General features: G+C 32.1%; 3 protein-coding genes across 11 annotated transcripts in view; 1 reads left to right on the forward strand and 2 right to left on the reverse strand.

The window, feature by feature from the left end:
• Positions 1–283, forward strand: part of LOC123677602 (alpha-tocopherol transfer protein-like) — a 29,179-nt gene extending 28,896 nt beyond the window's left edge. For all 6 annotated transcript variants that reach the window (XM_045614227.1, XM_045614228.1, XM_045614229.1 and 3 more), the window contains exon 7: positions 52–283. In XM_045614227.1, the coding sequence (XP_045470183.1) occupies positions 52–83 (32 nt within the window). In that variant the 3' untranslated portion in view covers positions 84–283. The remainder of the gene's footprint in view (positions 1–51) is intronic.
• On the reverse strand, positions 209–17,558 carry LOC123677603 (alpha-tocopherol transfer protein-like). Of its 3 annotated transcripts, none has more exons than XM_045614234.1 (8): positions 16,665–17,558; positions 9,841–10,042; positions 9,691–9,785; positions 9,477–9,630; positions 6,669–6,862; positions 5,842–5,952; positions 2,746–2,896; positions 209–1,488 (listed from the first exon to the last, which is right to left on the reverse strand). In XM_045614234.1, the coding sequence occupies exons 2-8, from the start codon at positions 10,028–10,030 to the stop codon at positions 1,430–1,432; spliced, it is 954 nt and encodes a 317-aa protein (XP_045470190.1). In that variant the 5' UTR covers positions 10,031–10,042; positions 16,665–17,558; the 3' UTR covers positions 209–1,429. The 3 variants fall into 3 exon arrangements, with proteins under 3 accessions (XP_045470190.1, XP_045470189.1, XP_045470191.1); XM_045614233.1 differs by lacking the exon at positions 16,665–17,558 and adding an exon at positions 12,491–12,647; XM_045614235.1 differs by lacking the exon at positions 16,665–17,558 and having other exon boundaries at positions 9,841–10,064.
• A 1,230-nt stretch (positions 17,559–18,788) lies between these two features.
• On the reverse strand, positions 18,789–26,718 carry LOC123677605 (retinaldehyde-binding protein 1). 2 transcript variants are annotated; one of them, XM_045614237.1, is made up of 5 exons: positions 26,634–26,718; positions 23,161–23,387; positions 21,348–21,504; positions 19,208–19,512; positions 18,789–19,122 (listed from the first exon to the last, which is right to left on the reverse strand). In XM_045614237.1, the coding sequence occupies exons 2-5, from the start codon at positions 23,383–23,385 to the stop codon at positions 18,937–18,939; spliced, it is 873 nt and encodes a 290-aa protein (XP_045470193.1). In that variant the 5' UTR covers positions 23,386–23,387; positions 26,634–26,718; the 3' UTR covers positions 18,789–18,936. The 2 variants fall into 2 exon arrangements, with proteins under 2 accessions (XP_045470193.1, XP_045470192.1); XM_045614236.1 differs by lacking the exon at positions 26,634–26,718 and adding an exon at positions 24,593–24,750.
• Positions 26,719–27,672: the final 954 nt, after the last annotated feature.

Here is a 27,672-nt window from a genome sequence, read left to right on the forward strand (position 1 = left end):
TTCATTTCAAAATCTCGAATGAATATTATTAACTCGATTATTTATTTTCAGCAATCAACTCCTATGGTTACAACAGGAAGTAAGAAGATGAATGAGCAATTTTGATAGTCAATAATTAATAGTTTTAAATATTTTTAGTTTATTCATAGAATGGTGATGTAAATGTAATTTATTTTTCTCTTTTACATAGTTTTTCCTTTTTTTTGTAAAAAATAATATGTATATTATTATATATATTTCCAGAATTAATTGTTCATAATAAAACAGACAAATTTTATAAAAATCAGTTGTGTTATTGTAAGCCCAATCATTTTTCAGCACCTATTTATAAATATCATTATCCAACTATATGACAGTTATGAAGATTTATGTATGTCTAATATAAGTTCACATATTCGATATTATAGACCTTTGATATACTTCTATGTTAAGTCTCCGAATATTGTTTTTGTAATCTCACTATAGATTCATAGGTTTTCCATTCATTAGACTTTTAGAGCATGTCTTGAAAAGAACCTCAGTTTTGGTTCAAATTTCGTCCTGATATAAATTCTAAAATCAACCTGAAATCTGCCTCAAATTCTACTAATTTTATGAAATATTCTTTTACCATTCCAAAATTCAAGAAATAAGATAAAGAAATGTTAATTTTATGACAAACTATGCATTTAATGATTAAATTCCAAAAAAAAAAGGATTCAGACTAAATGTTGAAACAAAAATGATGAAATATTTTTATAATTTGATGAAAAAAGTAAAAAAGTACTTCTTATTATTATTATTTGAGTGAAGTAATCGATGACTTAAAAAATTTTATTTTATCAAGAAATACGCCTAGATATATCTGTTTTTTAAATTACAAAAATTGAGTTCACAAGAAATATTCCTCAATTGTTTTGTTCAAAAACAGAAATAAACAAGAATGTAGTATGTCAAATGAGAAAATTAATTCCGGAATATTGAAACTTGTCAGGTAGGTATCTAATTATAAGATATGCTCTCCAATTAAAAGCAAAACATCTTGTCATTTAAATATTTCTTCAATGTTCTACATTTCAATTGTATACTCGTCAGAAGTTTTATTTCATTTGTACAAATATCTCATTTTGGCATAATAGGTAACATGTTCAAGATATTTCTTATATTCAAGATATTCAACATATTGTCTTCAATGAATATCTAATATTTTTTCTTTATTTTTGCTTTGTTGGGAAGTACTAATTGGACCCTTGTCAAAGGCACTTTGAACCTTGAATCTTCGTTTTTACTTCTGTATAAGAAAAAGAATCCCCTTCTTCTTCTGTATCCACGAAAAAAATCCATCATTACAAAACCTTTAACTTCTTTACATACAAAAATCTTATGATCTAATATGATTTCCTATAGCCTATATTCATAAATTTACTCTTAAATTATGTAATCACAAATTTCAGTCTCCTCCATCTGCTTCCTCCACTTTCTCTTTCACATATCCATAAATGTTGCAGGCTGAAAATAAACAGCTGTTGAATTCTTCTTATTTCCTTTTACACAATATCTATTGAATATCACAGAACAAGTTTTGTTTGAAATGGCGCAGTTCTTAATCGGTTTATGTCAACTGGTTTTACGTTTGAACAGATCGATGAACTCCTGAAGACTTTCAATCATTTTCAGTTATAAAAAATTGGTATCGATATCTAGTCTACTTTATCATTTTCGCAGGTCTATTATCAAACATAGATATGAAATATTTTCAGGAATTATCTTCTATGATATGAGCGATTATTTAAATATGGTAATCACAATTCGTCCAATAAAAGCCATTTTGAATAATCGCTCTCTGGGCAGCTGTCACTTCAAAAGCTTTCATCTTTTGATATTCAACAAGTAAAAACTACGCCATTAAAAAAATGGAACGATACAGGCTTCAACAACGCATTAAAATTGTTAAAATTCACTACAAAAACGGTGAGAATTTTGCAGTCATAGTACACAAAACTAAAGCGCTTTTGGGTCAACCTACTTGGCCGGCAATATTATATACTGTTTGGACAAGTGAGTGTTGTGAATGATCCAAACCGTGTGCGTCGTTCTAGAACAAGGGGTGAAGCCCGTAGTATTGTTGAAAAACTATAATTAATGTTTTTTAACTTTCACGACCGGAATTGGAAGAAATTGATGTGGACGAAGTGTATTTTCACCAAGACCAAGACAGCCACACAAGCAACGAAACAATCACAATTTTGCAAGAAAATTTTGCTGGTGGTGTTATTTCTCGAAGAAGTGATCACAATTGGCCACCGAGATCTTGTGATTTAACACTATTACACTTTTTTCTTGGAGGCTACGTGAAAGATAAGGTCTATGCCAATGCTCCACAATTCAAGACTTTCAAGATGGAATTCTTGAAGTTATCGAATCCGCAAATATGCAAAAATCATGAAAAATTTTATGAAAAGGCCATTTTGCTGATGTAATTTTCCATCGTTAATAGCATAGGTACCTTCCTCTTAAAATTCTCTTAAAATATAAACTAACCCAAAAGTGCTTTGCTTTTGCGAACTGTATACTGCAAAATTTTCACCATTTTAACAATTCCAATGCGTTTTTGAAGCGTGTACGTTCCATTTCTAGTAACGGCGTAGTTTTTAATTGTCGAATGTTAAAAGATGTCAGCTACCCATAAAGCGGTCTATTCCAAATGGAACCTCTTATTGGAAAACCTTGTTTGAGGGGCATGCAAACAAAATGTTTTCTACTTACGTTCGAATTTCTTCTCTGAATAAACGAGCATGTCAGAGAAAAGGCTACCAGGAAAATCGGGAATATTGGCAATTCCACCATAATATGGAGGAAGACATTTGGCAGAAATTTGTTCACACAGAGGTTTCAGATTCGTACCATGGAAGAAAAGCTGAAAATTAATAATGTTACGTCAATTGAATCATTCATAAAAACTGACCAATGTGAATGTTATGTTTGTCAATGCCACTCCAGATTGTGTTTATTTTTAGAATGGGTAATTCCAATGTAAATACAATCATAAGACAAAGCATTCTTCTTTTATCTTTGACGAAGCTTTATTTGATTAGAGAAAAGCGAAAGTATCTACACGAAGTGATAATTTCTTGCAATAATATCATTTCATCATTTTGATCTAAAATATACAGTTTAGGTTTCCGATTTAAAGTCCTATAAACATGGGCCCGAAATTTTTTTTGTTTTCGGGATACATGGTGTTTCTTGCAGTCCTACTTTTTTGTGATGACAAGGTATACGAGTTTATCGCATCTTTATGAATCAGTGATACATATCGGGACAATAAGCACCAAAACTAATAACTACAGCTTATACAGTGGATTTTCATGATAATTCGAATTTTCCCGAGGATTTCGAAGGAATTGTTTGAAACTTGGTTTTCGAAATCGGTAGCAGATACGACAAAACTACATGAAACCAAAAAGTTTAATATGAATACAGTTAGTTTCCTTTTACATTTTTTTAACTTGGAACTAGTGGTCCACCAAAAAAAAGTTCTGAAGGAAAAAAGCGGGCCCTGTTCCAAAAAATATGAAACCCTGTAAATATGCAATCGAAATTAGCATATTACTTGATGTAAACTCTAACTTAAAATAATTATACCAAATTTCAGTTGAATATCTTGTGTTTTGCAGGTGCTATGATAAAAAAATTGAAAAAGGATCAAACTTCAACACCCTGTATCTCACAAACAAAGGGGTTGTGAGCACATGTTTATAGGTTTTTTTTTCTGTTTGAAATTATCCGGTAATCCGTCATTTTCGTTTGTACCTCTAATTTAGGAACACCCTGTATAATTCAATTAAATAATGAAGACAGTTTTCAAATAATCTCACTTCAGGGAAACAATTATTTATTGAATTGTTGTTTTCAACTATCTCGGTTATCCTTGATATCACAATTTTTTGAAGAGTTGTGCAGGAAGCCAACTACTGTTAGTCTGACTTAGTATTCATCACGTGATTTCAATGAATATGGAAAACAAAAGTTGACTCATAAGGTCTCAAAACACAATGCGTTCAATTTAAATTGCAAATTGAATCGAAAATGTTAGAAACGATTCCAATGGATTCTTCCATTATTTTTCTATAAGTATATCGAACCTCTTTAAATACTGCTCTTTAAAAGTTAGAGAAATCAAGACAAATTGATATATAAAGGGTGTATTTAGAGCTATAGAAGTTTGAATTGCATTAAAACAACGATGGATTATTCGATTGACATGAATTTTATTTATCCGCAAGATAATCTTGTGGCATTACATTTTCAATATGATTTCTGGCATATGACTGCCACGGATGGCTCGGATGTAGTCCAATCTGGACGTCCAAATCTCGATGACTTTTTCGAACATTTGTTGCCGTATATCGGCAATAACACGGCGAATGTTGTCTTCCAAATGGTCAAGGGTTTGTGGCTTATCCGCATAGACCAATGACTTTACATAGCCCCACAGAAAGTAGTCTAGCGGTGTTAAATCACAAGATCTTGGAGGCCAATTCACAGGTCCAAAACGTGAAATTAGGCGGTCACCAAACGTGTCTTTCAATAAATCGATTGTGGCACGAGCTGTGTACATGTTGCGCCGTTGGAACCACAGCTCCTAGACATCATGGTTGTTCAATTCAGGAATGAAAAAGTTAGTAATAATGGCTCTATACCGATCACCATTAACTGTAACGTTCTGACCATCATCGTTTTTGGAAGAAGTACGGACCAATGATTCCACCAGCTCATAAAGCGCACCAAACAGTCAGTTTTTCTGGATGTAACGGTGTTTCGACATACACTTGAGGATTAGCTTCACTCCAAATGCGGCAGTTTTTTTTGTTGACGTAACCATTCAATTAGAAGTGCGCTTCATCGCTAAACAAAATAAAAAGGACGTAGTGCGCGATACGTATTCCGCACAGAATAAAATTGCACTATTTGCAAGCGTTGTTTAGGTGTGAGTCTATTCATGATGAATTGTCAAACCAAACTGAGAATAAATCACTTAACAGCTGTTAAATCGGTTGCCATCTTGAACAGTAATGCCAACTTAAAGTTATATACCTCAAAAAAAAACACCCGTTATATTTACTCTTTCAAAATCATTTTTTAAGTAGCATCGTAAAGTAAGAAAAAAACCACATAAACTGCCTTAGTTTGAGTTTTTATGTACTTAGTTACATACACACATTTCAAAACATTGTATACGTGTGTGGATCGAAAACTTTTGAAGAGCAGTGTATTTAAAAGAGCAGTATTTATAGAGGTAATAGTAATAGTATATCGAGAACGGTAAGGACATTTCACAGATCGAAGACAATATAGTCCAATTATTGTCTGAGATTGGTAGTCTTTAAACAGTTGATATAGCGTTTTTTGTACGTTAGACACAACGTTTACTCAAACTACAAAATAATTATCCAAAAATTGAAATAGTCATTTGTGGCTTCAAAGTCAATACTGTGTAGGAATATGATAAAAGACGTTTCCTTGACGACGGAAGCTTATAGATTGTAGATTATCAAAGTGACAATAATTAACTGAATTTATTTAAAATGAAATTAAAAAATGAGGGATATCGAATATTCTTAAGAAAAAGAAATTCAAATGTCCTGGGTTGTTCTGCAGTTATTCCCGAGAAATCGAAACTTGGTTACGAGGGTTCATACAAGACTTTCAAGTAAGTACCGTTCGCTGAACGGTAAGTGATTTACTGTTCTGTTCACCTTAGCAACCAGTAAAAATAATCTACCGATCTAGCAACAAGCGCGGTAACTAACGAAAGTCATTTTATCGTGCAAAAACATAATGAATTCGATAAACACTTACTCTCTGCCTCAGTTTTTCTCCAACGAATGGTTTGAACAACGCCCAGAGCACATTGAAAACAAAAGGTTGGTTGATCACGTGTATAGCCTTCAATCTCACAGGTGCACATTCCTGAAACAAAATCGAGATCAACACGAATACCAACTCATCTTGTGCAATTTATGGATGATTCTGTAATAGCAGTTTCTTATTTGTACAAGGTTATATTAAGTTAAATGATTCAGATCAGTGTTTATTCTATTGATATTCTATATTTTCATAATCGAATTGATAATTTTCTTGTTTATAGATTATTGCATTCAAACTACAAATCAACTAATAAGTTGATACCTATATAAGTTTATACAATCAATAAATCTCAAATAACTACCACACAGTCTGAAATATTTGTGTAACTTTGTAAGTTGTTATATTCCTTCATACTTGAATAAACGGGAGATTTAATTCAATTTTTCAGACGAAATTTATCCCTATTTCTGGTATTGTGCTGATGCAACTCTCCAGATTCCTCCAAAAGTCCTTAGTTTAAGTAATAACGCAGCTTTAATTTATCAAATGTCAAATGATGACAGCCCATCAAAAAGTGATAACTGCCCAGATAGCAAGCTATTAAAATTGAACTTTTATTGACAAATCTCATATATTAATATCTTAGAAAATCGAATTTCAATTTTGAAACCTGCCCGTTAAGAACATGGTCGAAAAGAATGGGAAACGAAATTGAAAATCATAGTTTTATCAAATGGTTATTAAAGTTCATTTTTGGTTTCTGATAATTGTAAATGTTTCAATTATTTTTCGAAATAGTGTACTATACAGTGACTCACCTGAACCCATTCTACCATCATTTTTGCTAAAGATGGCGAAAACACATAGACATGTGATAGACTTAAGCCCTTCATGTTTAATATTACATGGACTCCCCCAACTTGTGTTTTTGGTTCGATCATTGCTAATTCTATCGACAACATCACTGCTCTAAATAAGTCGTCTAAACTCACTTCTTTCGGATTCCATTTTGCTGAAATAGAAATATTCGGTGTAAAATTTTTTTTGCAAAATAATCAAATCCAAAAGTTGAAAGAATATCTCATCTCAACAACTCAAAATGAAGCAATACTTAGATTTTTAAAAGAATGTGATTATTTGATATGATTGATGTAATTTTAGTATAACGTTTTCTTTTCTGTAAATATTCTGTAAACTGTATTATTTGTAATGCCTAGAGGATAAGTACATTGTACCATGTGTCAATGGCTCAGCTACTGAGACACGTTAATTTAAATTAAAAAAAATTAAAAGTTTGAGAGGACTGATTGAAGACGACCAGTGGAATATTTAAAAAAACAAATAATGTTTCCATCAATGTTGTGGTCACTACACTACATGCATATACATAAATAAATATTAGTTTTGTGTTTTTAATTTTGATTGGAGGTTCTCCTATTCATTTGAAATTTAAATCGAAAGATTCATACAAGTACTTTTCATTACAGCTTCTAAATTATGTTTTATGAGTAGCCTTGAAAAAAGAACACAGTTGTCAATTTCCAGCGAAATAATTTACATCTTTGCTTGAAAACCATAAACTTAAATTTATCACATTTAGCATATCCATAAAATAAGTAATTAGAAAGATGGGATGGTAATTCCCACCATAATTTTTAATTGAGTTTCATTGGCATGACACCTTCCAAGGAGCCAGTGGGTCTCCAGATTACCAGAAAGACGATATTCAAAAAGTTAGCAAAGAATTTTTTAGAATCCCACCCTCACTTGCGTCTTGCTTCTCTAATTCTATCATAAAGTCGAATAATTCTTTTGAATTATATTTAAAATAATAATTTGACCAACTACGCCACTGGAAGTAACTGACCTAGTACTACGGATGCTGAATAATTTCCTACATAAACAATAAATTCGATGCGATAATATAACATGTTGATAAACATCATACTTGTCCCATTTATTGTTATCGAATAGGTCGCCCTCTTGCGGAAATGACCCAAAATAGTTCGAATTAGATTAAAATAACGTCAAATTGCATGTATTCACTTAGTCTTCAGATAATTCGCGAATTAGATAGATTCTCTCTATTTGGATTCCACTCTCGCACTATTCCAATAGAGAACATTTTTTTTTCGATAGATATAGGTCGTTAGAGTAAATTTTTCACAATTTTCCGCCGTTTTTTTCCGAAATTCGAAGCTTCATTGTGAAAAAACTGGTTATACATTCATGATTTCATCGCTGGCCACTATTTTCTCCCATCTTACGGGCAACGTACGAATCTCGTGTTGAAAAAACTGGTCATCTTTTGAAGCGATCCACGAATATATCCAATTTTTACTTCTTAATAAGACCGGAAGTGCTGGTCTGCCAGATCACGTGTCATTGATCGAAACAAGTGATAGTCCGAGGGAGCAGAGTCTGGACAATACGACGGGTGGGATAGGACTTCCCATTTTAACGTTTGCAAGTATGTCTTGAGTCTTGACCACTTTCACAACATAGGGTCGAGCATTGTATGCTGTTAAATCACTTTATCATGTTCCTCGTTGTATTGCGGGCGTTTGTCGTTCAATGCTCGGCTCAAACACCTTAATTACGTTAGATAACGATCGGCTGTGATTGTTTCAGTCGGTTTTGACAACTCATAATACAAAAGGGCGGAATCAAAGTTGTACAACTAATATTTTCGATCGTCGGCTTTCTCAACGGCCTTTGTCCTTGAAAATTTTACATAAGGATCTTAGCTTACTTGCTTTTAAATACAGCTCGTGCCAGAATTAAAGCCAAAAAACATCGTTTACATCAAATTTATCTTGATTGGGCTAATATGAAACTGGCAGAAGATGAGCAATATTACCGAAGAATTATGTTTATTGATGAAGCTCATTTCTGGTTGAATGGCTTCGTGAATAAGAAAAATTGCCGTATGTAGAGCAAAGACAAACAACAAGACTACTCAACTTGCCATACAGCATGCTGATCCTTCAATTTATTGTAAAATAAATTTGGCGATAACTTAATTTCCAGAAGTGGAGTTAACAGGACCAATTGGCCCCCTCGTTCGTGCGACTTAAAGCCACTCGATTATTTTTCATGGAGCTATGTTAAGTCATTGGTTTATGCCGACAAAACAGCAACTCTTGAAGTATTGGAAGCCAATATTCAAGCCACCACTGATGCCATACGGCCAGATTCATTGGAAAAGTAGTGAAAAATGGGACCGATTGAATGGACTATGTACCTCGCAGCCGCGGCGAACATATCCCGGAAATCAATGGAATCATATTCCAAAAATAAATGCCATGAAATCATCTACCAGATTATAATAATGAAAACTTCATTTCATAATTATTTCTGCCTTGTATTGTTAAAGTTTGCAAGCTCTTGAAAAAACCATTACTTAGATGTTGTGTATCGATCCTCATTGCGTTTTGTGAAAATCATGTTCTTTTTCTTTCCATTTCTTTCATTTACTTCAATTCTTTATCTATATTATTTGTTCCCTCGATAATGTTTAAATATAGAGACGAAACGTTGGCTAAGTCCAAATTGGTCTCCTAATTTCAATGGTCATATCCTTGTAAATTTAATTTCAACACCTAGAGAAAAAATATTTTACTCACTGCCAACATTGACTATCATGATTCTAGACCCTGTAGATGATCTTGTAGGAAGAAACTGGAAGACCTCTTTGTCGAAAACGTGCCTAAGAGGTGTAGGATACAAGTTTGCTGCCCATTTAGGATGCTTAGCTTTGAACACGTAAAATTTCTTCATCTAAAAAAAAACGAATATGAGCAATCAAAAACGAAATGAAATCATTTTGAAAAAACCTACCAATCTGAAAGCACTATTAGGATAATACTTGCAAGGCCTCAAAAATTTGATGAGAAATTGCTCGTCTTCTATTGGCAAATTCAATCCTGGCTCATCTGAAAATAATTCCGTTGAAAGTCATATTTTTTTTATTCCAATCTCAAGAATCACCTTTGATCATCTGTCGGATAGCTTTCAAAGCCTCCTGCACATTTTCTGGAGTCTCCCTGAGATCTTTAGTGGCTCTCTTCTTGTATTCTTCATCTAAATCTTCCAAGTCCAGCCTCAGAGTGAATTCTTCATTGATTCGTAAATAGGGGATATCATCTTCCCCTATTTCCATTTTGAATTCACTACTCATGATGATTTTTGGCTATAAAAAACATGGTACGTTTTATATTTTTTCACCTTTCTTTGAGTTCATAGGCTTTTGCCTCTACTCTGTAATTTCTTTAATAATAATATTCTGAATTTTCTGATTTTGGTACTAATGGAAATGAAATGGAATTACAACGTTAGCAACAAAATTTATGAGTATAGGGTACACCATTGGGGAGATTTCAAGCTATTTCTATTATTATAATTTCTATTATTATGCCCTTATTGTAACTTTTGGTTTATAATGTATTGAATCATAATGTATGATTATAGTTTTGACATGTATGGAATCCAAATATCGACTACATGAAATAATGACATTTCAAAATTCTATTGCCATGATACTGAATATAATATTTTTTTCGAATTTTCCAATAGTTCAGTCTATGATGCTTCGACATACCAGAGAATAATAAACTATTCTGTGAAATTTTCGGTGTTTTTCTGGATGTAATCCTAAATGACAATTTTGATTTGATATTTTCAGTATAATTCGTGATATTTATATTTGTGCTAATTTCCTTTTTGATTCAAGAGTTGCATAGCTTGAATTTCTATGCCTCATATTCTGATTTTTAGTGCGGTACTGATTACATTGAATAAAATTTATCGACATTAGGATGCTTAATTTTCCGGAACAGAAACAAACCGAGAGAAACTGAAAGAAACCAAAAAGTAACTTATAATTGCTGTAATTATATTAGAGTTTAAAATGTGTAGCATTTGTTGATTGTTTATGAGTCAGTTCTGCAAATGGAACAGATAATTTTCAATGCTAAGTCGCATTCGCAAAAATATGTAGTTATCTAGAGCAGTTCATGAACAATTTCACTTAAATGATTATATTTTCAAGGTTTTTAACGATTTCTATCTTTTCAGAAATTTAACGCAAAATTTATAAATCTTTTGTTTTCGCTTTGCAACTGAGAATTTTTTTATGAATCTTGAGTTCAAAACGAGCATAATGTATACAGGGTGGTTTAAGTAGAATTAGATGAACTCCAGACTATATTAGAAAAAAATTGGCATAGATTGAATTAAATTAGTATTAACTAACTAGTTCAGTTTGAACTACTACATAGGTAGGTACAGGGTGTATCATATCTAATATATCTAATATTCTCATACTGCAACAAAATGAACCATTTACGAGGTATTTTTGGTTGTAAAACAGCTAAAATAGATTAGTCCAAAAATTAACCTTAACCCTATAATATTTAAAAATACAGGGTGTTTGTTATAAGTACGACAAAGTATCATGCGGCAGCCTAATGGGAAAACTATCACCGATTGATCTTTCTGAATTTTTCGTATATTAATGAATAAGACCTCCTGAACCAGAAAGTCTATGGGTCCAACTCAATCCTCTGACTAATTTTCGAGACTGCTGAAGTTGAAATATGGCATTTCTTTCCGTAAGAAAATATCTTGAATGAAACACTTTTGCACGATAAATATTGTTTACACATGAGGTTTTAATGTTTTCAATGAAAATTAGTGGTAGATACGGGGTGAGTCATCAAACATTATTCAAAATGATATTCTTTTAGTTCATAATTCACCCTGTAATTGAGAAAGTCGTCCTTGAAATTTTCAAACTTTTTGTCATTACTCTCAGTTTGTGTACATTATTATAATGTCAAACAGTATTGGCTTTGCCATGACCAGTTTTTGAGATACATAGGGTAATATATTAAAAGGGCGACCGTTATTACAAAAGTTGTCAAAAAGCTGTATACAATGAAAATTTCATACAGAGGAACGGTATAAGATACATTGGCGTTTGCTTATTGTTATTTTGTCATTGTATATTGAAAGGCATTGCAGGTGTACAAAATCAATGCTCCACTGAGAACATCAAAAACTATAAGACTTAGAGAAAAATCTACAAGGACCTCTGATCTATTTTTTTTTAAATAATATCGGAAAGCATAATATCATGTATGTATATGTTGTGTCGCGCTCGAGTTACAGGTAGTTTCTGAAAAATGACTTTTTCGAACATTCGAATAATTCCACAACGTTTTTTTCAGTTTCAGTGATTTTTCTTCCATATGATACCCATAATGGAACATCAACAAGGAAAAAATTTCTGAAAAAAATAGACGATTAACCCTTTTCAAAAATACACCTTTGGAAGTTAGTCAAGCATTTCTCATTGAGTTAAGACTTAGAACTAAGACCGCAAAGCTTACAGAAATGAAAAACTATTATTAAATTTCCAATAGTTCAAAAGTGCAGTAACTTACATTTAAAATCATCAATAAATACATACTCGCACAAAGTACAAATAGGTACTAACATTCAATTTTCTTTAAAAATAGAAACATCATCAGATTAATCGAAATATACCTAAACAATAAACATAAACGTGCGGGTGTTGATTCTATTAATGATTCAATTCTGCATATCCACATTTTTTATAATACTTGCATAATCTCACCTAAATCACAATTATAAACAACCGCACAAAAAACTCCGTCCACACTATTAACTCAACCTTTCTCTTAACACAACTGAAAGAAACTGAGATGATTCGATAAGATTTGAGCTACCCGGCTCATGGTCAACCAAAACAATCACTTCTTCAAACCACAAACACGTACATTTGGTCATTGAATCCTCTCCTGGATTTCCACCAGTCATGGACTGGCTAGTTCGACGGCATTGGAAAAACGTGTGACTTATGAAATCCCAAAATTGCATGAAGAACAAGAACTGTTCCAATGACCGGTTTGTCCTTTTAATTCTGTGGTGGAAGCTGGGTAGGAAAATAAGAGTGGCTCAAGATTTTCAGGATGTGTCAACTTTTGGTGACCTAGATATGTTAATATCAAGTTTGGACGACCTTGGTGCCTCATTCCGTATTCATATTGGGATTTTGGAAGAGATTCCACGACTTTGCGAAATACTCATCTCGTTTGAATTCAGGTACAAATATGAGAAAGGAGCTGAAGTGAAATCAAGAGGTTTTCCAAGTTTGTTCGTATTCATGTAATTTTTTTCATGGAATTTCACATCAACCTTTAAACTCTTATAGTATTCAAAAAAGTTTTTCAAAAAAGGCGATGAATGACTTTGTGTTGAGTGTATCAACACAAAGTCATTCATGTGTTGAGTGTATCAACACAAAGTCATTCATCGCCTTTTTTGCAGCAGGCAATTTAACATTCTCGTGATCCTTTCAGAATTGTCATATCCATAGTAAGTCTAATAAAACTTGTTGAAAATGTTAAAAAAATTATGTATTTTTTGTCGATGTAACTTTTTGAACAGATATGAACACTATTTCTCTGTTTACATTATTCCCAAGAGCCATAAAGTATTTAGATTAGATCCAAGGATATTATGCACATTGCACTCAATAATGATATTGGTAACTAAAAATAACAAACTGATATGGCATAAAAATAATAAATTCATGCTCGATTTTTTCCCTCCGATATATGTATGTCATTTGGCACAAATCATGAAAGAAGAATATTCTGAAGTCAAAGGCATCTACTTCAGATGAAAACGAACTTATTAGTGAAATTTGCAATTTTCTCAAAAAATAAATCTTCCGGTCTTTAACTTGAATGCCCATCAAATATTTTGCCTTGCATCTTTTTTATACTGGCATTTCTTTGTGCATGAAAATAACCGGAAATTCTTAAGAAATCAATACAAAAATATATTCAGTGGCGTATTTTAAAATCAGATCAGAAAATATTGTTTATTTGTTCACATGTAAACTTTATATGGCTGAATTTTTAGAATGACTCACATTCTCGATGACTTCATACAATTACAACAGTAAAATTGCACAGATTCGGAGTTGAAAGACAAAATATTGATATTTATTATTATCACCTTCAAAAAAGGTCATTTCAAAGTAATACGTACACTTGTACGTGTTTTATCCTTTGTTAAACAAACGAATATTCAAATGAACTCAACATTATTGAAAAAGCATTTTCAGAAATCAACATCACAGTTTTCAACTGAAGTGTCAAAGCGGTTATTGTTATTTAAAAAAACAATAAATCGGCTTGAACCATATGAGGGGAATACAGTGGTTGTCAGATATTTATTGAGTTATTGAGTCTTGGGACTGCTAAAATGGAAAAAAAAAAAATCCCCAAATTCATCCATGATGCCTTTTTCTATTACTGATGCACAAGAGGTGAATTTTTTTAATAGATTGGAATCAGTTCGAATTTTTTTTTTGCTATTAATTCAAAAAAACTTCGAAACAAAATCTTTGCTAATAATGTCAAGGAATTTTTCAATGTTATTATGCAACGAAAGCTATATCTACAGTTAAAGTTAATAAGAATCAGTAGTTATGAAAGAAATTCGAATAACGATTAAAGTTTCTATCTTAATTTTGGGGTCATTGGTTGGAATGTATCTTATTGAAGAATATGAATAGCGAACCATTAATTTTGAAGCTGACATTTTTCTTCGCGTGCATATTAAAAACTATTCTTTGATTTAATCGATAAGCCTGAATGAATAAATAATGAATAAGAAGGTACTTTTTCTTATGCAATATGGCAGCTAAAAACGGACAGCTTCGTAGCTAAAAATGTTGGGTATAAGTTGTCATACTCATTACACCATTATACGTTATACCGAGCGTTACGTTGTTCATTATACAGGCTGTTTCCTAATTGAATGACAATATTTATGGGGGTGATTTTTGGGCCAATTTTAAGAAAAAAACTTCATATGAACTTATATCCTATCCGTCTTACCTTTTGAGATACAGAATGGTAAAATTTTCAAGAATAAAAAAAATTTTTTTAGTCCAACGCAGAGGTTCCATATAAAAAATGAAATCTACTTATGTCTCTGCATGGTGATATTGTCATATGTATGTATTAAAGATAGGTACTTATTGTTTTGATCATGCAGAGAAACGGTTTCTATTTTTTTAAGCGAAAACCGTGCATCGGATTGAAAAATGTGAAGTGATCAACTTTGGTAAAAAATGATTGGAAATCTCAAAAAACAATTTTTTTTAGATCTGTGGCGTACCATCAATGTCTGCTAAAATAGGCAGATCAAAAAAGGTATGAACGCCACTGCTGGAAATTGAAAAAAAGTGATACATTGAAAAATGCCTCCTGATTCAATTTACATGTCATTAAAATATCTGAAGTGGTATTGTAGATATTAATAATAAATGATTTATTTTTGAAGAAATTACCACCTAGTATCTCAAACAGTAAAACCTTTAGGACATATGATCATATGAAGTTTTTTCTTGAAATGTGCTCAAAAATCACCCCCATAAATATTGACATTCAATTAGGAAACACCCTGTATGTCGAGTAGGTACATTAGATTCATTAATTTATCAATTAATTCATTATAATTTGATTGGTCGATTTATTGGGCCAAAAATTCAGCTCAACATGGGGGTATTGCTACAATTTTGATGTTAAAAGCATTAAAGAATAATCATTAATCGATTAATTTATAAGTACCAATTTTCTAAAAAAAACTCTCGTCCCAAGTTTCTTCTCTTGATTTTAGGAATGAATCCTTCAAAACCGTATCAACGAAAATAAGCATGTTATGACTAAAATGATGTGTTCTGGAAAATTTCTGACTCAAACATTTTAATTCAATAATGAATCAAATTAAATCTTCCATCATATGAAACAAGATTCTGATTCATTATCCTCAAAAATATTTGTTCTGAAAGTCTGAAACCTCGAAGATGTTTCAGACTTTCTGATATAAAAGGATATATTCAAAATTATTTCAAATGTAAGATACGTGCAATATTCATATACTTTCTTGAGAATCATACTGAAAAATGATCGAACTAATGAACAAATGGCAAATATCTATATTATTCAATCTCTAAATGTCAAATTAAAAAAAATATCCCGTCGCATTTAGTAAGAAAATATCAAAAAACATAAGAAGGTATTCAAGATATGTCTGCTGTAATCATAAGGATCGCAATATAAAGGGTGTTCCTCAGAAACAGTTAGAAACTTCGAAGGATAATTCCTGAGGTCGTTCAAATAAAAATTACTTTAGAAGAATTAAAAATATCATAAATTTTCTTAAACCGATTGGTTAAAATTTGAAAGTAATTTGAAGTTATTAAGACCTAACTAGATTGACATAATTAGACCCAGTGGCTACTCAGTGGACACCACAGACAATCAATATTGGGATAAAAAATAGCTCTCTGTTTTTTTTTTTAGAATAAGTTTCTAAAAATTTAACTTCTTGACTCTTGCGCTTTCCCCATATCGATCTCCATTCTCGAAAAAAAAATTACTTCACTAATTCTGAAAACTATCAATGAACAACATAAAATAAAAACCAAAATAAAAATAAACAATTTTCACATTATAATTTCAAATGATTGTCCATCAAATCGGTGAATACCTTTTTTTCATAGTTCAACAACATGAGAAATGAAGTTACTCCGGACTTATTTCCATAGAACCTTTATTTCAAACGACCTAACGAATCACCCTTTGCAGTTGTGTACCGTAGTTAGGAAACACCCCGTATATTAACTATATTGTAACTATGCAATGCGTGCCAAAATACCTACTATGCATTAAAAAATAAATATTTATTAAATTCAACACTTCAATACTCACCTAAATAACAACAATGTTCTGCAAATTAAGTCACTTCTAACTATATCTACCTCGCTAAAACGCACAAATTCTAATGAAGAATGGAACAGCGGTCTCATAGCAGTGTGACTGGATTGTGTTTCAGTAATGCCCGCTGAACATAATAGAGAACTGGGTAGAGTAACCTCTTGACATACAGCGAACTTCGATAATATGAATCAATTATTATTTTCCGACTGTCCACAATATTCAAATAGGTCAGTTTCAATACCTATAGGCTTGCTGTTTTAAAAAAGTATAATCGGTTAAAATTATTCATAATGAAAGAAGGACATCAATGTTGCTCTATTTAAGTTGTAAGTCAATAGGATCGTTAAAATACTAAATGGATAATTAATCAATGTGACCAACGCAAATTCTACAAAAAGACCGTTTTATGTATCCGATGACTAATCATAACTATTTTTTGAAAAATGTGAATAATTTTTTTGTAGAAATATGTTACATTTTTTTTTACATGAACTATCTATATAAATCCACAAAAACAAGTCAAACGGTATTAAATCGCCTGATCTTGACGGCTAATTCATCTATGTAATTAGATTAATTATTTAATTATCACACTTCTCTTCAGGAGTTCATTTGATTGTGATGCTAGTGAGGCATTTTGCTCTTTACTGTTGAAATCACATATTCCGCCCATCAGTAAGAATATCTCCCAATAAATTCCAAAAAGAAAATAGAATCGATCATCGATATCTCTATTGATTTGAGGACTTTGCATTAACATTTCTATAGTCGACAAAATCTGAATTTTTAACGCCACCATACAAATTATACACAAAACAGTAGGTTCATTTGTCTGATTCAATTGTGTTCGAAATGATTCACTATATACCTTATATTTGCTCAATCAAATGTTCCCGTTATTATGTTTACATTGCGTGAAACGCCTACACTGGTCCTAACCTAACAGCAAAGCTGGAAGTTTGGCCAAATTCTAGTAATCAATAACATATAGTGCCATCTATTGAGAAGAAGTCACAACGACGATAATATACTCCAGTTTACGATATACCTTATCAGTGTCGGTATCGCATCCACCATAATTCCAATATTCAGTCCCATACAATGAAATATTAATGAGTATGATCAGTTTTTTCTTTGAATGTCTTTGAATGATTCGTTTGGCAATTTGTGTTATATACCTCAGATTCTGAGAAACATTGTATATTTTCTCGCTGTTATATTCGGCTGGGACATTTGAATATTCTTTAATTTTTCAATCCATAGCTGGACAGGTGAGTTTTTGGTTATGGGACGAAACATATGAGGTGGTTAGTTAAAACACTATATAGATTCAACTAAAGCGGTTTCCAATAGGAGGTTTGAAAATCACCTCTTCGAGAAAGACACCAGGAAACTTTTCTTACAAAATTGCGATTCTTGATTTTGTGGCATGTAGCGCCGTCAAGTTGAAAATAAACGTCATCCACTTCAATATCTTCAAATCACCATTTGTGGAAGATCTTATTCTCAAGATCGACGAGGAATCGCCAAATCAGAGTTTTAGTCAACACTACACCAATTGCCCGCCGAGAAAGTGCTTCTCGAAGAACCATAAGTGTTTTAGTTTAACGAACTTTGACATCAAAACTTTCATCATTTTTATAGTGAAATCTAACATTTTTTTTAATACGTTGTTGAAAAGTTTATCATTCCAATGTTAGTAATGACCTAATTTTCACATGTCAAATGTCAAATGATGACAGCTTAAAAGTGACAGCTGCTAGATAGGGGGCTATTCATTTGAATTATGTTTTTTTATGTAGTTTTTTTATGTTCTTCTGAATTTCTGAAAAATTTTCTGGTCGTTTTGTATCAAACAATTTGTGTTGCATATGCAATTTGATTCTTCTCATTTTGGTAGACAGGTGTTTTATAATTTTTGTGGAACCAACCAGTTATTTGTTATTAATAGGAGAGTAATAATAATCATTTTTAAGAACGCGATGACATTGATAAGAAAAAATGCCAGTCAATAGTTTCAACATGATCATTTCAGTTCCATCATCATCAGAATAATACAAATCGATATTTTGTACTTATGCCTGTAAAAAAAACCCTCAATAATAAGTCAATTATAACAGTTCTTCTTTATTCACTCAACAATAAATATATACTTAAATGACAAGTTCAACGTCTCTGAAAAACAATACTAATTTTCTTCAAAGTTCTCCGATATTATTCTGATAACAGTCTTTATCTTTACATGTTACTTGGAGATCAGAATCTAGTTCTTCTTTTTGAGGCCCCATGTGTTCCATTTCTTGTAATACTCTCTATGACTTTCAATGCAGGGGAACCAATCTTTGCCGCTGTAATTGATTTTTGGCAAGTCACCCTTGTAATCTTCAGGCAGATGAGATGCAGGGATATGTTTCTGAAGACTCTTCATGTCACTGCCATGGAAGAAGATCTGCAAGAAGCGAATAAACATGTTTGAGATCTCTCTATAATTTCAAGTTTTTCTAAAAGAAAATTACTTTCAATTTGACACTTACTCTGTTCTTCAATTTTTCCCTGATGAAGGGGCTGAAGATTTTCCAGACTACCCTGAAGATGAAGGGTTGTTTTACCATGTGGACTTCCTTCAATCTCATTGGCATGGCGTCTTGGATGAATCCAAGCAATTTCATACTAAATACTGGATTTAAGGCAGCTACTTGTTTCATTCCTAGACCATCGAAGTCCATGATGACTACGCAACCTCTTACTTGTGCCTCTTGTTCAAGGGTGGCTGCGATGTGGATCAAGTAGAAAATTCTGAAGAGTTGGTCAGAAGTGACTTTGGATGTGTTCCAGGTAGCTGCAAGGATGATATAATTAATCATACTATTGAAGATGACGAAAACACCGATGAGAACTCAGGGGATTCAAATTTCTATTTAAGTGATGTTTTCGCAAAATTAGGCATTAAACAGCGATATTTCACAACCAAAAAGCGATTTTGGTGAAATGATCACCGAAGACGAAGACGGCGAACGCAGTGGACCCCCAAAAGAGGCTGTCACCGACAAAAAAATCAAAAAAGTTCACAAAATAATTTTGAATGACCGTAAAGTGAAGTTGATCGAAATAGCAGACATTGTGAAGATATCATCATATTATTCACGAATATTTGTACATGAGAAAGCTGTGTGCAAAATGGGTGCCGCTCGAGCTCACAATCGATCGAAAGCAACAACGTGTTAATGATTCCGAGCAGTATTTGAAGCTGCTTAAGTGCAATAAACCTAAATTTTTGCGTCGATATGTGACAATGGATGAAACATGGCTCGATAATTTCACTCCGGAGTCCAATCGACAGTCAGCTGAGTGGACTGCACACGATGAACCGAATCCAAAACGAGGAAAACACAACAGTCAGCTGGCAAGGTTATGACAACAGTATTCTGGGATGCGCAAGGTATAATATTCATTGATAACCTCCAAAAGGGCCAGACCAGATTATATAGCATTATTGGATCGTTTAAAGGATGAAATCGTTAAAAAACGTCCCTATTTGAAAAAAAGGTCATTGATTCATCAAGACAATGTGCCGTGTCACAAATCAATGAAAACAATGGCAAAATTGCATGAATAAGACTTCGAATTGCTTCTGCATCCACCGTATTTGCCAGATCTGGCCCCCAGTGACTTTTTCCTGTTCTCAGACCTCAAAATAATGCTCTCTGGAAATAAATTTAGCGGCCAATGAAGATGTAATCGTTGAAACTGAAGCTTATTTTGAAGTGAAAGACAAATCGTACTACAAAAATGGTATCGAAAAGTTGGAAGATCGCTATTATCGCTGTATCGCCCTCGAAGGCAACTATGTTGATTAAAAAAAACGAATTTTGCCAAAAAAATGTGTTTTACTACGGTAGACCGGGAACTTTTCTATTGGCTTGTTAATTGTAGGCATTTGGACGAAAACGTTGGCGCTGCTCCCTGGAGTAAGAGGCCAAAAAAATTCTACACTACTATTATCTAAACAAAAAAATCATAGTTTGGATTTAATTCATTACCCATTTAATTCAGATTCGTTTTGCGTTTTGCCCATCAAAAATCATAGGACAATCAATTTGAATACAACTTTGTAACGGGTTATTTAATAACTAGCAATCTCTCTTATTCAAAATGATGTTGCATCCAATGTGTAGGTTGGAATTATCTCATCATTTTATTTCTATTTCGTTTCTGTGACAACTCAACATTATGCATCACTCATTGGTACAGGGTACGAAGTGCAAGAAGATAATAAGATACATATCGGAATTTCATAATTGAATTAGAAATTATCTGAGATGATTATTTCACAGATATCGGACGGACAGCATTGATATTATTGACGTACAATGCAGGATTTATCACTTATAAGAGTTATAAGTATATTCAATAAATCGAAGAAAACAAGGATAAAAATATCAGCCATTGAAATCTAATCTATACTGACACGGGGAATGAATGTTTGTGTATTGAGAAAAAAACATAGAGCAATATCAGAAGTACATTGTGTATCTAGTAGCATAGGCGTAACGAGGCGTTGGTCATTGGGGACCCCCAATTGATCAGGAGAAATAAAAAAATTGTAAGTAATTTTAGAAAAACGAATTTCAACGAAAAAAAGGAGCGACTACTTAATTGATTTTTTCAACTTACATCCACAGTTGACAATCATGACCCTTCTTCCCTTGTGATCCAAATCTTTTAATACGTTGACTACATTGTGATTCATGAAAGCATCCTTCTCGTCATCAGGCATGAGGTTTTCCAAAGAAGCCTTGTACTTTTCTCTGAAGTCAGCGACTCTTTTCATCTGAAACAAAATCAATTGGATGAATTTGTCGAAATAAGGGATTCATCGAACTGAGTAGCTTGACATTTTAACCAACTAGTTGATTTGAAAATCAAGTTCGTGAAAAACAACAAACTTGAACTTGACTTGACTTGATTTTAAATATTTATTGCTCGACTTGATATCAAGCTACTTGATATTACTTCAGCTTGATATGTACGCATTGCACGGCATATATTTCTGCAATCTCGTGCGCGCTTATATTAAATAAGGGGATTCCTCGAGCGCTGAGAGACTGAAGCATTCGCCAGTGTGACTTTATCAGTAGTTTATCACATTTCTATGAAATGTATTGGTAGATTTTGGTAGTTTCAGAAATATCTTTCCAAACTTGGCCAAAATGGCCAAGGATTTTTTATCAACGCCAGCATCTTCATCTCCTGTTGAAAGACAATTTTCCAGAGCTGCTCTTAATGTTACAAAAACCCGCAAAAGATTAGCCAACAAATCTATAAGATGCCTCTTGTGTCTTAGATCCTGGATTGCAAATTATGAAATCAAATAAAGCCTGGAGGTTTCTCAATATCAAGAAACTTAATTTTTTTTTACATAGTTTTGTGTTCTATGATCGATGAATCAGAAATTGAAAGGAAATTTTTTTTAATTTTGTTATGATTTATAGTAATTTGATTTATATGTTTCTATTTCAAAAGTGTTGATATTTTCGGTTCTGTTATACAATAAGTTGAATGAATAAAAGTCATTTTTTAATTGATGTGAAACTACACAATAAAGCTGCTGAAAGTCAAGTAGCTTGATATGATTCAAGTACTTGATAAATAAATACTTCACTTGAGCTTGAAAAACTACTACTTGACTTGAGCTCGACTTGAAATCAAGTCGAGCTCAAGCCAAGTAACTTGAAAATCAAGCCAAGCCATGAATCTCTAGTTGAAATAGTATTTATATTTTCTATTTGTATTATTGTATGACATGTTGATTAAATCCCTAATTTGAGTTTTTAATCAAAATAGGAAATTAAAATATAAAACATAGAAATTCTCAGTTACTCTCAGCTTCTGAAGGATAACTGATAAAAGAATTGAAAAGCATTTTGAAAAATTCAAGTTCAGATATCGGAAACACCTCCGAATTATTCGATAATAACTAACCATTCAATGTTATCAGGAATTCCTAAAGTGGCTTCACATTCATAAAGATTATCTTGATTATTCTTTATATTTGATCCCATATCGAATTCCAAATCGAATGTGCATGATATAAGTAAAAGGCAAATTCATATGAAGGAACCTTGATTACTTAAGAGTATTATTTCGAACACAGTAAATTCGATGATTTTTAAAATTACTTTCATGTTGATGAAGGATTTGCTTTGTTATCAGTAGGTAATTAATAATATCAATATATCGTAATGATTTGATTGTGAATTAATTGACATTGAATTCGAATTGTAAATGATTCATTATTTTTTTTTGTAATAAGAATACTCTAGAAAACATTAACCGTTCATAAAATTGAAGTTTTCATTTGAAAAAGTGAATGAAGAATAAGGTTGTACTCATGGATTGTTTTGATTTTTTTTTATTATTTCGCTGATGTTATAGATCTCGACAACTTTCATATGAGATTTGAGGTTTTCTGGATCTTATTACTTACCAATTCATGGGCGCTTTTAGCATAGAATTTACATGGCCTCAGGAAGATCAGCAAGGTGGCATCATCAGTGTCGAAGGAAATGGTGTTGTCATTGGCCAATAACTCCCTCAACTCCTTTAGTGCTGCTGCTACTACTTCTGGGGTTTCTCTGAGCTCCTCAGCTGCAATTTTTTTGCCTTCTTCACTCAGGGGTGAGAGGTCAAGGTTAAATGGTTCTGGAGCCATTTCTGAAAAAATTGAAAGGTTTAGATACAAAAGAAACTCCTTTTTGCGTTACTAATGATTCATATATTGAGCAAGCACAAAAAGCTCTTGTTTTGAAAAAATTTTCGTCTCATCGTATTAGTGTCTGGCTGATTTATTTAAAGCTGAGAATATTAACCTCCAAATGAAGAACATATCATTTCATTCATTTGTGAGAGATTTTTCTATTTCCACTGAAATTTTGACATATGTCAAATGGAGAATTTTATAGGTATTTCAATTTATGTATTTATGTTTTGAATACTGAAAGGATCGATTAATTAATGATTATCGGAAGATGAAGCTCATAGTTGCTTCATTCAATAGAAAATCATTGAAGATGGAAAAAACCTTCAAAACTTTTGAGATAGTTTCAATTAAAAAAAAACGTAAAAGACCAAAAACGGCACAAGATATAATTTTGTATGAATGGTTCATAAGTCATCACTCATTACAATTATCATAAATGATACTCGATGACAATACAAGACTATTTATAACTCTTTTGACCTATAAAAGAATCTTTTGAGAATATTCAATATTTGGTCAATAAACTTATAATAATAATAATAATAATTCACAATTTTTAATTTTCTTTTATCCAAATCTTGAATGTTGCAACACGCAGAGGGTTGTTATGCTCAGAAAAACACATCAAATTTTAAAGATTTCAGTTTTTGTAGTGCAAATAAAATTATCCCAAATATATAGACTATTCCGAATTGTACATTCTGTTCAGAAAGAATATGGAATCCAGAACTGAGAAGATAACTCAAGAATTAAGCATAGTGATAATAATCTCCTGGTCAAGGCCTGGTGGAGGCCTGGTTTTTTCTTATTCAAAAACTAAAACTACAACTAAAAGAGAACCCTCGGCAAATATTGAAGTCGATTTCTGAAAATGACTTCGGAAGTAATATTGATTATATTATTTTCTTTCGACATGATTTTTCATGGATGTAATGATGTAAGTGAGTTTTGGAAAGAACCTATACTTCAGCTATATATTAATGAAAGAAATTATTATTAACCGTTAACTCATTTTTCGAAAAACAATGCTATCAAAGCAAAATAAAATGCTTTGATTCATATTTTCTTAAAAATCTAGTGAAAGACTCGAGAAAGTGAATTTGAGCTTGAAGAGGCATCGATAAGCAAGTTGCAGTAGATAGGTAAGATATCTACTTACTTGGAATGGACTATTTTCAAATCCAATAGGCACTCACTTTGTCACTAGATTAGGCTCAAATAACAGAGTGGAAGATTTGAGTTTTTGAGATCCCTTATATCTATATTTATTATCATTTATCCGTTGACTTGGAACAAAGGTCAAATTGGGAAGTTACTGATTTGAGACTGCACTATCTTCCAAACAAAAGCACAGAGAACCATTGAAGGAGTACCTCACGTTTATTGAATAGTTTGGTGAATAACGATTCAATTTTCAAAGTACAGAATGGCATCCATTTCTTGGAGTAATGACTCATTATAGTTGATTATATTATTATATGTGTTGAAATAAATCCTCTTTGTTATCGTTGGGACTATTTTCTAAACTGAATTATAAACAAGAATTGAGTGACACGTTTTTTTTTTACCTGGTATTAAATGTGAATATCAATTTGTGCGATGCAGAGCAGACGCTCCAAAGTGGATGCATAAAGCATAAAGCTTATTCTCGGATGTTTACGATTGCTCATTAAAAGCTCAGAGCAATATGATCCATTCTGTAGCCTCTATCAGAAGCAAATCGGTAGAGTGGCTCTCTTGAATAAAAATCCAGTTTCCGATAGATTTTCACTACTCATTAGTCTTCTCGTTGAGCTCAAAGTGATGTTATGACCGGTTAATTTTTCGATGTTGTAGATACTCCTGAACAAGAAATTCGATGGTTTCAACTCAATCCTATGATTATTGATTAGTTGACTAGTTTTCGAGACAAAGGGTGCTGAAATTGGAAAATTGCAATTCTTTAGAGTAACGTTTCTCGTTGGAAAACATCACGAAACTCGAATGAAACACAAATATTGCTTACCCATAAGCTAATAATTGTAAAATAGTTTTAATTGAAAATTTTGGTTAAATGCGAGGTGAGTAAAACATTATTCAAAATGAAATTCATTTAGTTCATAATCCAACCTGTAATTGAAAAATTCGTCTGTGAAATTTTATACTTTTCACCACTTTTAACCTCAAATTTACAGAAATCTCATCTGAGTTGAGCGTTATTTTCCTTTTGACATTTTTTCGAATTCTACGAGGTAAAAAAAAGTGCTGTGAATTTGCTTCTTCTTCTTCTTGTTTTGAGAAGATGATTTGAAAAAATCTATGATATTCATTAAAGTGGCAATATCTTTGTCTCTTCTTACAAACAATATTATTTAGGCTATCTATGTCATTCACATGACGAATATACCGAACAGTTCAAGGTTCTTAACAATAGTGTCTCATCGAAAAGTATTCTTATTATTCCTCGGTATTCTACCGATTTTTTTTAAATTTAAATATTAATGTAGAAAAACCAATGTAGGTATCCACTATATGCTGATACTTGGAATAAATTCATGCTTATAGCTTTTATAGTTCTCGTCAAAAGAGCAGATTCATTGCTTAGCTATTGGAAATAAAATAACCAAAAAGTCTTTAGTGGGAAATAGCCAGTTTTATCAAATGGATTTGTGCTTCTCTATTCTTCGACTCAAATTTCAAATACAATGATTCAATTGTAGTCTGACACTCAAACCAACAGCCCATGTATCAAATATCACATCGATTGTAGTTAATGATTATTCCTTAGGTATTATACAGCGAATATAAAGTTATTATTGAAAGTGAAATTGGTAAAAAAAATCCAATTGAACATTATATTTTTAACTCGAATAAAGTTCACATGTATGTTCCATTCATCTTGGCTATTATCATAAAACACTACATTCTTCAACTTGAAATTTTCTAAAATATCTGAAAATTTTTTTGAATGAAAAAATTTAGAGTTGACTTTGAAACTGTTTACATCATCATGCTTGGGGAAATTGAACTGAAGTATTTGTTATTCTTATAATAATTTGATGCACATCGGTTTTCTATGGTATGCAATCATGGAAAAATTCATAAAATTTGTCAATATCTAGATGTCTATAAATTCATAATACCCTTGATAATTTCACAATTGCTACTTATAAATACACTGAGTTATCGAAAACTTTATCTGAATAATTGAAGGTACTCACCTATTTTAGGTACTATAGCCACTTGATTATTATCAGAAAGTTTTCTTCGGAAAAAAGGTCAAAAATTGGATAACAACTTTAGTCAATATCAGTTTTCAAAATCGACAATGGACTTACATCGTATGTAATGAGCTGCATAAAATTCCATTGTCTACATAACTTTGAATTTTGAACAAATGAAAAGTTCGCAACAATAAGTCAACCTAAATTGAAAAAAAAAATTTCTGTTTGTATCAATTGGGATGGAGACTATGGTTTTCGGAAAGAATCATGTGAATATGATTTATTTTCAATAATAAAATCAACTCTTTCAAAGTTCATGAACTCTAAGAAGAAATGGATGAAACCACATCATATACTCATATTATTGAAAAAATAATAACAATTGAACGATTTTCTAATTCTGTGTAATTCAGTTTTTATGAAATTGAAATGATCACGCAAGAAGATTAAAAACAATTCTTTCAACAATGACAAAATCACGTATTATTTTAATGATGAGTATTCACATGAGATTATTGTGATATTATATGGAAAAATAGTTGAAAAAATAATCCGATATATAATTGGTCGAATTATATGTTTCCTTGGTTCTTCCTTGTAGATCCAAAATTTGGATTTCAAATAGAAAACATCATTCTAACTGTGAAGATTCCATAGACGGAAGGAATATTTTCTTAATATCGAAATATGGATATTTTTTGGATAATTCGCTTCCATCTTTCATAGGTGAATGCCCTGTTTATGTTTTGAAAATATTAAGGAAAACAGTAACCTTCTCTCACAATAATTACAAATTTCCTAGGAAGATATCGAAGATATCACTGTACACTTTCTTCCTTCACTTCTAGATGTCTCTCTTTGCGAACTTCAGTTTACAGGAACCTTTTTGACAAAGCAAGCGAAGAAGGAACCTTCTACTATGATGATATAAATTCAGCAGATGTCGCTGTATGCCCGACATTCAAGCCCTCGTTTCTAGATGTCTCTGTCGAAGTAGGAGCTTACAGCAATCTTCTTACATCACAGGATAGTTACA

The sequence above is a fragment of the Harmonia axyridis genome, chromosome 4 (assembly GCF_914767665.1).
Source record: "Harmonia axyridis chromosome 4, icHarAxyr1.1, whole genome shotgun sequence".
Lineage (NCBI taxonomy): Eukaryota > Metazoa > Arthropoda > Insecta > Coleoptera > Coccinellidae > Harmonia > Harmonia axyridis.

Bases quoted from the DNA above. Each gene is read 5' to 3' on its own strand.
- LOC123677603 (XM_045614234.1), bottom strand. From the start codon at position 10,030: ATGAGTAGTGAATTCAAAATGGAAATAGGGGAAGATGATATCCCCTAT. The intron at 6,863-9,476 runs GTGAGTAAAATA...TTTCTATTTCAG, and splicing joins CATGATAGTCAATGTTGGCA to CAAAATGGAATCCGAAAGAA. The intron at 5,953-6,668 runs GTGAGTCACTGT...ATTTTGTTTCAG, and splicing joins TGATGGTAGAATGGGTTCAG to GAATGTGCACCTGTGAGATT.
- LOC123677605 (XM_045614237.1), bottom strand. From the start codon at position 23,385: ATGGCTCCAGAACCATTTAACCTTGACCTCTCACCCCTGAGTGAAGAA. The intron at 21,505-23,160 runs GTAAGTAATAAG...ATTTTGTTTCAG, and splicing joins CTAAAAGCGCCCATGAATTG to ATGAAAAGAGTCGCTGACTT. The intron at 19,513-21,347 runs GTAAGTTGAAAA...TCATCCTTGCAG, and splicing joins CATGATTGTCAACTGTGGAT to CTACCTGGAACACATCCAAA.